This window comes from Octopus sinensis, linkage group LG19 (genome assembly GCF_006345805.1).
Source record: "Octopus sinensis linkage group LG19, ASM634580v1, whole genome shotgun sequence".
In the NCBI taxonomy this organism is placed as follows: Eukaryota; Metazoa; Mollusca; class Cephalopoda; order Octopoda; family Octopodidae; genus Octopus; species Octopus sinensis.
Genome location: NC_043015.1, coordinates 14,317,987 through 14,330,486, shown reverse-complemented (window position 1 = coordinate 14,330,486; position 12,500 = coordinate 14,317,987). Strand labels below are relative to the sequence as shown.

The window sequence follows — 12,500 nt, the reverse complement described above, 5'->3', positions numbered from 1 at the left end:
ATATATATATATATATATTGTTTGTAGGAATACATAAACCTGGTGGAGAAGCACACTCTAAGATGTAGAGCAGTTAATATTATAATGGGGAAAGCTGGTGTATGAAGTTACCCTGGGTTTCTTGTTCATAAATTAAAATATGTCAATCGTAAACCTCCATTTTCTTTTCATTTACACACACACACACATTTATATGATATATATTAATATTTGTTTTTGTGTTGTGTTATAATAAAAGCAATTTTACATTAATCTGATAGATTATTCTATACTTTTGTAGAGTTCAAATTTATTGTTTATGTAGAAGAATGTTGTTGACAGTGACTTCGAAGATTCAGCCAATTAAGACATCATCAGACTGTGATGCATTAGACCTAATCTTGCTTTTATATCATCTCTGTTGAGTTAAAATCATCTTTGGGTATGTGGCTTTGATTAAGGCAGTCGTTAGGTTTTTATGGTTAGTTATTATGAAAAAGAAAAAGTGTTTTGGAAAAGATTTTAACTGATTAAGTTTGGACTTATGTTACTGATTAGAATTTATTCATACATGTAGAATTTTGTAAACAAGCCTTTTGGTGTGTCTCTTAGTTAGGCAGGCACAAGGTATTATAGTATTTTTGTTGCTTTTGGTATTATTGGATTTAATCCTTTTGCTATGACAGTGTGAAGACCAAAGGTAAAAACTAGTCTTTTCATGCAAGCACAAAATCTTCAAAACACTAAAACACTTTAAACCAATAATCTTTACTAATAGCTAAACTTGGTAAAATCTCTCCAACTCCCCTCCATTCATCTTCACCATAAACTACTCCCATAAAATAAAATAAAATAAAATAAAAAAAACAATCTTATAGCTTTACACTTTTACACTAAAAAATACTCTAGAAATTATCTAAAAGTTTCCCTATCTCCAACTAAAACCCCCACAAAGGGTTTTCTAATATAACTACACAAACCTACATACACACGCATAAAATGTATATTTGTATGCAAGCAAACTGAATGAACCTTTTCTTTTCTTTTTTTAATCAAATTATATTATATTTTTGTTCCCATTTTTATACATGAATACATTCACACCTTTTATATCAGCTCCACTTTAGCATATATCTAGAACAGAATTTGAAGAAATTTTATAAACAAGCACCAAACAAACTCTACGTCCACAAAACAGGAAGTTCAGAATCCCTGTATACTAATGCAATTGCTTATAGAACAACGGATACTTAGAAAGAAACTTATAAACATACAACCTTTACTGAAAGCACAAAGCACAAGAGAAACAACTTCCTATACTAACAAAGCCATGACATACCTGACTAATAACCCCCAACAAATGACAAGAAATACCCTAAATAACAAGTGTGGGTAAAGAAATGACCAGCCTAAACTATATCTGTTTGATGGACTCTCCTGTCAGTTTGACGTATGAGGATCTAACAACCTGCATTTTCTTTGTTAGTCATAATGCTTATGTCGAATGTGATACTTGAGTCCTGCCAATGATTTCAAAGCTGGCAGATGTTGCAAGTATGAGGATTATGGGTCACTGCAGGTGGTGTATTTGCAACCGCTTTTCTCCTTTGCCTTTCACCCCTAAGCCTGTTAATGCTGATTGAAACAAAGCCTCTCATACCATCTTGACAATGACAATCCCCATTTTGTTCACTCCAAAGCTGTTTGCTATATTTTGCTATATTGACTGTTGAGAGGTTACTCTTCAGCTTGTCTTTATATCTGAGCCATGGTCAACCAACATTCATGTGCCCACTATATATAAATGCTTCACAACCACATGGTTCTGGGTTCAGTTCCACTGTGGGTAAGTATCTTCTACTATAGCCTCGGGCCAACCAAAGCTTTGTCAGTAGATTTGGTGTGCGTATGTGTGTGTGTGTGTTTATCCCCCACCACTGCTTGACAACCGGTGTTGGTGTGTTTATGCCCCTGTAACTTAGTGCTTTGGCAATAGAGACCAATAGAATATGTAGCAGGTTTAAAAAGACAAATAAGTACTAGGGTCAATTCATTCAACTAAAAATTCTTCAAAGTGGTGCCCCTGCATGGCCGCAGTATCACAACTGAAACAAGTAATATGTGTGTCTGTGTGAATGTATGTATGTATGTATGTGTATGTGTATGTAATAATGTGGGCTGACTGATACCAAAACAGCCAGTCAAACACATGCCAGCATGGAAACTAAACATAAATGATGATAACAATAAAGATGTATGTGTGTGTGCACTAACCCCTGTATGTACAGTGGTTATTCTCTTACTGATGCTTTTGGGTGCATGTTTCATGACAGGTGGATGGGTGCTTAAATTTGGCATGTACATATGATCGGTTACTTTTAGGTTTCTTGAACAGATCTTGTGATTTGAACTTAGATTAAGTTGTGAAAATTTACTTCCATTCATGCTAAATTTGTTGAAAGTTGTATTCATCATCATCGTCATCATTTTCCATGCTGGCATGGGTTTGATGATTTGACATGAGCTGGCAGTTGTCTGCTTTGGCAAGGTTTCAACACCTGGATGCCTGCCCTAACACCAACCACTTTACAGAATGTGCTGGGTGCTTTTTGCATGACACCAGCACAGGTGCCACATTTTATATATATATAAGAGTGTTGTAGTTCGCTTGAAGCATTGCAATATTGAAGAAGGTAAAAAAGAAAGTAGAAAGCTTCTGACAATGTGGAAAGTTTTATAAAACCTTTATATTTCAGGTGCAAAGGCCCATCTTCAGGAGAAAAACTGTCTGAGAAATGTCCAGTTATTTAGGTTCCACTGGGCCTTTGTACCTGAAATATAAAACTTTCCGCATTGTCAGAAGCTCTCTATTTTCTCTAATTCTTACCTTCTTCGATATATATATGTATCATCATCATCATCGTTTAACATCCGCTTTCCATGCTGGCATGGGTTTGATGGTTTGACTGAGGTCTGTCAAACCAGTGGGCTGCACTAGGCTCCAATCTAATCTAGCAAAGTTTCTACAGCTGGATGCCCTTCCTAACGCCAACCACTCTGAGAGTGTAGTGGGTGCTTTTTATGTGCCACCAGCACAGGAGCCACTCAGGGAGCTCTGGTAATGATCATGTTCAAATGGTGCTTTTTACGTACCACTGGAACAGGAGTCAGTCAGGGAGCTCTGGCATATATATATACATTGAAGATGATTTCTTCTGACAGGACCCAATGAGAGGTGTGCTTGAGGATTCTGCTGCCACAACTCTCCCAGGAATAAGTCACGATTGGTTGGAGCTTTTAACGTGCCAGCGGCACGGGAGCCAGCCAAGGCGGGGCTGGCAACGTTCGGATGGTCTTTTTATGTGCCACCGGCACAGGAGCCAGTGAGGGCGGCGCTGGCATCGGCCATGTTCGGATGGTGCTTTTTATGTGCCATCGGCACAGAAGCCAGTCGGGGCGGCGCTGGCATCGGCCACGTTCGGATAGTGCTTTTTATGTGCCACCGGCACAGGCATCAAAACTACTATTTCCATTGATATTTATTTCGACATTCATGTTCATGTACTTGACTCAACAGGTCTCCTCAAGCACAGCGGGACGTTCTGGGATCCGGGGTACTTTGAATGGGCAGGGGCTATGCGGAACTGATGCAGGAAGCAGCCCGGGTCTTTGCAGTCACAGCATATCTCCAGAGATCTCGGTCCTTCGCCATTGCCTCAGTGAGGCCCAACGCTCTGAGGTCATGCTTGACTACCTCATCCCATGTCTTCCTGGGTCTACCTCTCCTCCTGATACCTTCAACTGTTTGGGAGTGGCACTTCTTCACACATCTCTCCTCATCCATCCGCAGCACATGACCATACCATCGCAAGCGTCACTCTTGCACACCACATCTGATGCTTCTTATATCCAGCATTTCTCTCAGGGTGCTTACAATCTGTCGTGCATGCACACTGACATTACACATCCAGCGGATCATGCTAGCTTCATTTCTTTCAAGTCTACGCATGTCCTCTGCAGTCACAGCCCATGTTTCACTACCGTGAAGCATGGCAGTTCGCACGCATGCATCATACAATCTACCTTTCGCTCTGAGGGAGAGACCCTTTGTCACCAGTAGGGGTAGGAGCTTTCTGAACTTTGCCCAGGCTATTCGTATTCTAGTGGTGATACTCTCTGTGCATCTACCTCCACTACTAACTTGGTCACCCAGGTAGCGGAAACTATCAACTACTTCTAGTTTCTCTCCCTGGAGTGTGATGGAATCTGTTTTCTGAGTGTCTGTGGTGTCTATTGTCCCTGTGCATCTGCCGCACATGAAAGCTATCTTATCAGTTAATTTCCCTTTGATGTTGCTGCACCTCTTGTGCATCCATAGCTTACATTGGGTGCATCTTATGGAGTTTCTACCTACACCTTTCCTACAGATCGAGCAGGACCACCTGCCCGAGGGTGTGTGTGCTGAGTTCGCCTTTCTGCTTACTATAACTTTGGTCTTTGCTACATTTACTCTAAGGCCCTTTGATTCTAACCCTTGCTTCCACACCTGAAATTTCTTTTCTAGTTCCGGTAGTGATTCTGCTATGAGAGCCAGGTCATCAGCATAGAGGAGCTCCCAGGGGCATCCTGTTTTGAATTCCTCTGTTATTGCCTGGAGGACTATGATGAATAAAAGGGGACTGAGGGCTGAGCCTTGGTGCACACCTACTTCTACCCGGAATTCTTCACTATATTCGTTGCCAATCCTAACCTTGCTGACAGCCTCTCTGTATAGAGCCTGTACAGCCCTTATTAGCCATTCGTCAATCTCCAGTTTCCGCATCGACCACCAGATAAGGGAACGGGGAACCCTGTCAAAGGCTTTCTCCAAGTCCACAAAAGCTATGTAGAGGGGTTTATCTTTAGCTAGGTACTTCTCCTGCAGTTGTCGGACCAGGAATATAGCATTAGTGGTGCTTCTACCCGGCACAAAACCGAACTGCATTTCATCTAAGCAAATTCTCTCCCTAATGAGATGGGTTATGACCCTCTCTGTGACCTTCATCACCTGATCCAACAGTTTGATACCCCTGTAGTTATTTCTATCTAGAGCATCACCCTTACCCTTGTAGCAGTTGACTATGGTGCTGCTACGCCAGTCATTGGGTATGACTCCATTATGAACTACCTGGTTTACAATGCAGGTGACTAGGCCATAGCCCACATAGCCAGCTGTTTTAAGCATCTCAGCAGTGATTTCTGATGGGTCGGGGGCTTTACCTGGTTTCATATCCTTAATTGCCTTAACTACAAGGGAGCTGTCTATTCGGGTAGCTGGTCCCTCTACTGGGTCAACATTTGGCAGGCTCTCCTCCTCCCATTCATTCTCCTCATTCAGCAGTCTTTCATAATGGCTTCTCCAGGCCTCTTTCTTTTCACTAACAGTAAAAGCAAGTGCCCCATCATCCATGCGGACACATTTCTCTCCTGTAACATCACTATTTTCTCTGACACACTGTCTAGCAATCCGAAATACCTCAGCTCTTTGGTCCTTGGCAAACTTCTTTTCTGCTACATCTTTGGCTATGTATACCTGCCGTCCAGCCTCCCTTTTGGCTACCTGGTACAGTTCCCTGCTGCCCCCATCCCTCCAGGCTTTCCAGGCCCATCTCTTTTCACTAATGGCTTTGTCTACTGCACTATTCCACCACCACGTAACTCTAGGTCTGGAAGGGACTTTGTACCATCCACAGACTCGGTCTGTGGCACTCAGCAAGCTGTCCCGTAGGAATTCCCAGCTACCTCCTATGTCTGACGTCTGAAGCTCCTCCTCCCTCTCATCAAATTTCTTGATGAGTATGTCCCTAAATCTCTGACCATGTGAAGGGTTCTTTAGCTTCCAAATCCTTCTTTTCTGGATTGGTTTGTTTCTTGGAGTCCTTCTGGCCTCAAGCTTAAAGTCACTGATGATTAGTCTATGCTGAGGGATACATTCTTCACCCGGGAGGGTCTTTGTATTCAAGAGCGACCCTGCATCCCGCTGTCTGGTGAAGATGAAGTCTATTTGGCTAGCGGAGTCTTCTGACTGATAGGTTATAAGGTGGCAGTCAGGCTTCTTGAAGTTAGTGTTGCAGATTAAAAGGTTACATGCATTACAGAATTCCAGTAGTCTAGTTCCCTCATCATTTCTGGTGCCAATACCATGGCCACCGTGTACCCCAGTGAAGATACCCGATTCCCGCCCAACATGCCCATTAAAATCTCCACCCACAAAGATGAGGTCCTTACCACTAGTCTTTGAAGTAGCCTGTAGAAGGGTATCATAAAAGTGGTCCTTCTGATCATTTGGTAGTCCCGCTTGTGGGGCATAGGCAGAGATAATCGTAGCTGTGACACTCTGTAGGACCAACCTGAGCTTAAGCACTCTATCGCAAACCCTGACAACCTCTATGACCTTATCCACCCATTTCTCCGCAAGGAGAATGCCTACACCCCCTACTCCTTCCATGTTACCTTGCCAGAAGAGTTTGTACCTAAGTGCCTTGCCTGTGAGGATCCTAGCTGAAGCACCTCTCCATCTTACCTCTTGTATGCAGCATACATCAACCTGTCTTCTCTCAAGCATCTCTACAATCTCACTAGACCTACCTTTCAATGTACCAACATTGACAGTGCCAACTCTGAAAACTGGGAAAGAGATGTGGGGGGGGAGGGGAGCAATTCAGCGCCTGAAAAGAAGAGGGTTGTTGTGGTGGTGATCGTTTTCGTGGCATTTTTCTTCTGATCTCTCTTCCGACCTGACAACATTCAAGCATTTAGGCATGTTAAGATTGTGGACCCTGCCGTGGACAGGAGCTGGTGTTAGCAGCATTGTAGGCATAAGCATTAAGGTCATTGATGATGTAGATGTGGCAGAAAGGCTGAAATATATATATATATATAAAGTTAATCCAAACAAGAAAGCACAAAAAAAAAACACAACAACGCGAGGGCGTGGAAAAAATATAGTATTATTGGACGCTCAGGAAAGAAGGAAAGAAGGAGGGTTTAACGTTTCGAGCGGAGCTCTTTGTTGGAAACATAGGAGAAGGAAAGATCCAGAGAAAGGAAGACAGAGGAAAAAAAATCGCCAACAGTACACATGCGGTCACATTTATATATATATATATAGTTATGGTATATTCTGTTAAGAATGTATTAGAGTACAATATAAATCTCATCCACCTTCAGATTTACCCTGTGCTATCCAGTATTAGTATTATACATACTTCCAGGTTTGCATTTGGGCATCCGTCATGTGTGAATAGATAATCGAAAAATTGGATTCTGGTACCTGAATCACCATCCCACTACATCTACATATCCAAAGCAGTTTGCTAATGGCCCTTCAGCAACAACATACCCTTTAAGCTCAGAGACCACTGGATTGAAAAGGATAACATATAAACATAGTGAACTGAGTTGGCTTTAGGGATTAGTCTCTGATTTATTTAGGGATAATAGTTAATGATGTGAAATTGGTTGCTGTTTGTAAATAATGATATGAAATATATTAACTTTTATCTTTTTTTTTTATATTTGTTTCAGTCATTGCTCTGTGGTCATGCTTGAGCACTCCTTTGAAGGGCCTAGTTTAACAAATTGACACCAGTGCTTCTTTTTTAAACCTGGTACTCATTCTATTGCAAAATTGCTAAATTATGGGGATATAACAAACAAATACCGTTTGTCCGCAGTAGTAGGGGACAAATACAAACACAGATACACACATGACAGGCTTCTTTCAGTTTCCATCTACAAAATCTACTTGCAAGGCTTTTAGTTGGTCCAGGGCTATAGTAGAAGACACTTGCCTAAGGTGCCACACTGAGGGACTGACCCCAGAACCATGTGGTTGGGAAGAAAGCTTCTTATCACACAGCCATGCCTGAAACAAATTTTAAATCCTTGAACATTGTCTAACAGATTAACTATCTATCATATTGACTATTTTAAATACCTGTTTAATTCCTAAGGAAGTTTTCTTTGCTTTTTTGTAGCTGATATGAATATGACAAAGAAAAGTTTTAACTTTCCTGAGAAACATAAAATGCCACTTTATTTTGTATCTGCTGCCAATGGAACAAATGTAGTGAAGGTATTTATACCTTGTTTTTTCTTTTTTCCTTTTTTTTTTGTAAGCTTGTATCTTTTATCTGTTTCACTTGTTAGACTGCAGCCATACTGGCACACCGCCTTGAAGAAATTTTAGTTGAATGAATCGACTCTAATATTCATTTTCTTTTTTCAAACTTGGTACATATTCTGTCGGTCTCTTTTGCTGAACTGCTAAGTTATGGGGATGTAAACACACCAACACTATTTATGAAGCAGTGGTAATGATACATATTAAGCATACATTGAGTAAATATTTAACAGAAACCCATAATAATATTATAACATTTATTGACATAATGAATTATTTAACCACATGGGCACCATTTTGATAGATAACTTCAAAAACCCTATTAGTTATGGAGTCTGCCAATTCCTTAATAGTAGCAGGTTGGACTGCTTCTGCTACAGCTTTGATGGTCACCCATAAGACATCTTTCGATGTAAATTGGCCTCCATCAGCATAAACGTCTTGTTTAATGATGGACCAAAGATTTTCGATAGGGCTGAGATCCAGATATGCGAGCGGCCTCACCATCAACTTTTCACCTAATATGCTGTAAGACCCTAGGAATTTTACGTGGTCCTAGCAGAGTGGGAGGGAGCATTGCCATGCATGAATACAAGATTCCTTAGAAGTGACAGCAGTATGTCATCTAACCAGGGAGCCAAGACTTCCTTCAGGAGATTGCAGTAGGTGGTTGTGGTCACTTTAATTTCTTCAGCTATCCTGACTGGGCCAACATGTCTGTCCCCAGTGATACCAGCCTACAACATGTCTCCTCCACCCTCTTGTTGATGTTGTAAATGTTGGTGATGCTCATCTTCAAAACAGACCCAACCGTTTGCCCAACTGTCAGGTTTGTCAAGGATGGCTCTGCTTTCGTCAGTGAATAGAATACAACTCATGTCTACTGTCATGTTCTTTTGGGTTCAAACTCCTGTGAGGAGGCAGTTTCAAGGGTTCTTGCACGGAAGCCATGGTCCCAAGGATGCCATTTCTGGTGGTTTTTCAGTACATGAAGAAGTCCAGAGGCACCACCTGGTCTAAAACTGTGACCTTGCAATCATAAGTGCAATACCCTAACCACTAGGTTAATGATAATGATTTCAAATTTTGGCACAAGGCCAGCAATTTCGGGGTAAGTTGATTGCATTGAGCCCAGTACTCAACTGGTGTGGAAGCATGTGACTTAGTGGTTTGGTTAGGGTGTTGGACTCATGATTGTAAGATTGTGGTTTTGATTCCTGGACTGGGCAATATGTGTTCTTGAGCAAAGCATTTCATTTCACATTTCTCCAGTCCACTTAGCTGGCAAGAATGAGTAATCCTGCAACAGACCAGCATCCTGTCCAGGTGAGGAATATATACGGCATGGAAACCAAGAAACAGGCCCTTATGAGTTGAGAAGGAAACTTCACCTTTTTTTTTTGGCACTCAACTGGTACTTATTTTATTGACCTTCAGAGGATGAAAAGCAAAACTGATCTCAATGGAATTTGAACTCTGAATGTATGGATGAATGAAATACCGCTAAGCACTTTGTCCAACATGCTAATGATTTTGCCAGCTCACCAAATAATAACAGTGGTTTCAAAATTTGGCACAAGGCCAGCAGTTTTTTTAGGGGGTAGGGGCAAGTCAGTTTCAGAGACCCTGTGCTCAACTACTACTTATTGTATTTACTCTGAAAGGAGGCAAGGTAAAGTTGACCTTGGTGGAATTGGAACTTGGAATATAATGAGTAAGAAGAAATATAAAAAAAAAGTAAATGCGCCCTTTTAAAGCCTAGCCAGGCTCATGGGCCCGGTTTCTTTGGCTTATGGTTCCCCAGCTGGACAGGATGCCAGTCCATCGTAGCGTTATTCATTTTTGCCAGCTGAGTGGACTGGAGCGATGTGAAATGAAGTGTTTTGCTCAAGAACACAACGCGTCACCTGGTCCAGGAATCGAAACCACAATCTTACGATCATGATGCTGACACCCTAACCATTAAGCCACACGCCTCCACAAGAAGAAATATTGCAAAGCATTTTTTCAGCACTAATGTCTCTGCCAGCTTACTGTCTTACATAATAGCAATGATGATGATAATAACAAAGTACTGGCTTCATGTTATGGTGAAGCCTAGTGCCCTCCTGTTAAACAATAAGTCCTATAATGTCACTAGATATCTAAGCCAAATTAACAAACCAGACCAACTAATGCTTATTTTATGTCCTCCTTCTTTTGATTATGCATAAAAAATATATTGTTTTGAAAAAAATTGCTTAACCAAGAATGAAGCACAAACACAAAGGCAAAAATGAATGAATGTAAAACAATGGTAACATTATATAACCCATAAGCCATGAATAACAATACAAATATGAATAGAAATAATCTCAGCCAAATGAAAATTTGTGAGAAATGTTGAGTTTTATGCCATCACGCTAGTAAGCATGTGTAATGCAAGTCAGAAGCCACGGCCACTGACAGAATGTCTGCTTCTCATTGCTAGTGTCTGTCAAAATAAAATGAAAACAATTAAAAGAGAGATGGACCAAAGAGCATCATCATCATCATCCAGTGTTTAAATCTGGGTTTTGTTCCCATTAAGTGGGGTGGTCGGATCTACTTCAATGCCATAGCAACCGCCCTCACACCGTCTCGCCATCTTGCCTGGTTTTGGGCGTCCTCGCTTCTCAAGCCATCCCGCCCAATCTCCTCCTCCACCTGTCCCCTCCACGTTTTAGCTTTTTTTACAGTCCCTTTACATTTTGTGAGATACTGTTGTCTGTGTATTTAGTATGCAGAATTCTCCTGAGATATTTTCTCTCAGCCCTATTGTTAAAAATATATGAGTATGATTTCTAAATTTGTCTCAATAATACAAGTTTTTCTGGGTGGGGTTTTAACACAATTGAAGAATTAATTTACTCATTGACACCACTGTTGTTGTTTTGAAGGCAGGAGATGTATGAAAATTCCTAGGGAATAGATGAATGGCGAAGATTAAGAAATATTTAATGAAATATTGAAGTATCAATAAGAGATATTATTAACAAGTCTTGACTAGCATTAATGTATTGGTCTTACTACTACTACTACTACTAGCAGTAGTAGTAGTAGTAGTGGCTTGACTTATTTGCTCAAGTTCAATCAATTTGCATTAAAGATAATAGAAGCATTATATCAGGAGACAGTCATTATTTGCTGTCTTCAACAAAAGAGACTATATTTTTAGATATTAGTCCATGATTAAAGTTATTTGCTTAACTCATGTACTCATACTGAAGATAAAGTACCACTTTTAAGGTTCTTTTTTTGTTTTCAAAAATCACAATAACCTTAAATTTAGCATTGCCCATTGTTATTTACAAGCACAGTTCAATGTAAAAATTATTGATGAGGCACTAGAGATCAATATTTACTCAACACGATCCCAACTTCTTTTCTTATCAAAAAAGAGAAAAGAGTTCTCAGACAGAAAATTCCGTATTTCTCATATTCTCTCCTTTTATTAGTTTTACTTACATAGCAAGTTGTTGCTATGCATATTTCCAACCCTGTTTTATTGTGGATCTAATTTTCTCTTGTCTGTGTGAGAAACAGTTTCTTTTTATTTACAAACATTTGGGAACAATCACCTAATTTTTTTTCTATTAAATTGTTCTGGAGGAGAGAGCTGTGCTCAAGGCCTTTGCAAGCTCTCTGAGACTAATGAGGTCAATGTATTAACCCTTTAGTATTTAAACCAGCCATATCTGGCCAAAATATTCTACTTGTTTTAAGTTCAAACTAGCCTGATTTGGCTTCTCAGACTTACCCAACAATATCATTCTAAAAATTAACAAGTAGGTACAAGAGTGGCTGTGTGGCAAGTAGCTTGCTTACCAACCACATGGTTCCGGGTTCAGTCCTACTGCACGGCAACTTGGGCAAGTGTCTTCTACTATAGCCTCGGGCCAACCAAAGCCTTGTGAGTGGATTTGGTAGACAGAAACTGAAAGAAGCCTGTCATATATATGTATATATATATATGTATATATATATATGTATGTGTGTGTATATGTTTGTGTGTCTGTCTTTGTCCCCCCAACATCGCTTGACAACCGATGCTGGTGTGTTTACATCCCCATTACTTAGCGATTCGGCAAAAGAGACCAATAGAATAAGTATTAGGCTTACAAAGAATAAGTCCTGGGGTCGATTTGCTCGACTAAAGTTGGTACTCCAGCACTGCCACAGTCAAATGTCTGAAACAAGTAAAAGAGTAAATACCTCATCAAAATCTCAAATCTACAAAATAATGCATGATTAATTCAAAACAATCATCATCATCATCATCGTTTAACGTCCACTTTCCATGCTTGCATGGGTTGGATGATTTGACTGAGGACTGGCG

At 40.4% G+C, this 12,500-nt stretch overlaps 1 protein-coding gene across 2 annotated transcripts in view; it reads left to right on the top strand.

The window, feature by feature from the left end:
• The window catches only part of LOC115222193 (rab-like protein 2A), a 129,275-nt gene that overhangs the window by 80,074 nt on the left and 36,701 nt on the right, over nucleotides 1-12,500 (top strand). Inside the window, exon 6 of one of the 2 annotated variants that reach the window (XM_029792344.2) lies at nucleotides 7,998-8,095. The exons of the other annotated variant lie outside the window; for it this stretch is intronic. Coding sequence (XP_029648204.1) covers nucleotides 7,998-8,095 — 98 coding nt within the window. The remainder of the gene's footprint in view (nucleotides 1-7,997; nucleotides 8,096-12,500) is intronic. 2 annotated transcript variants of the gene reach the window in all.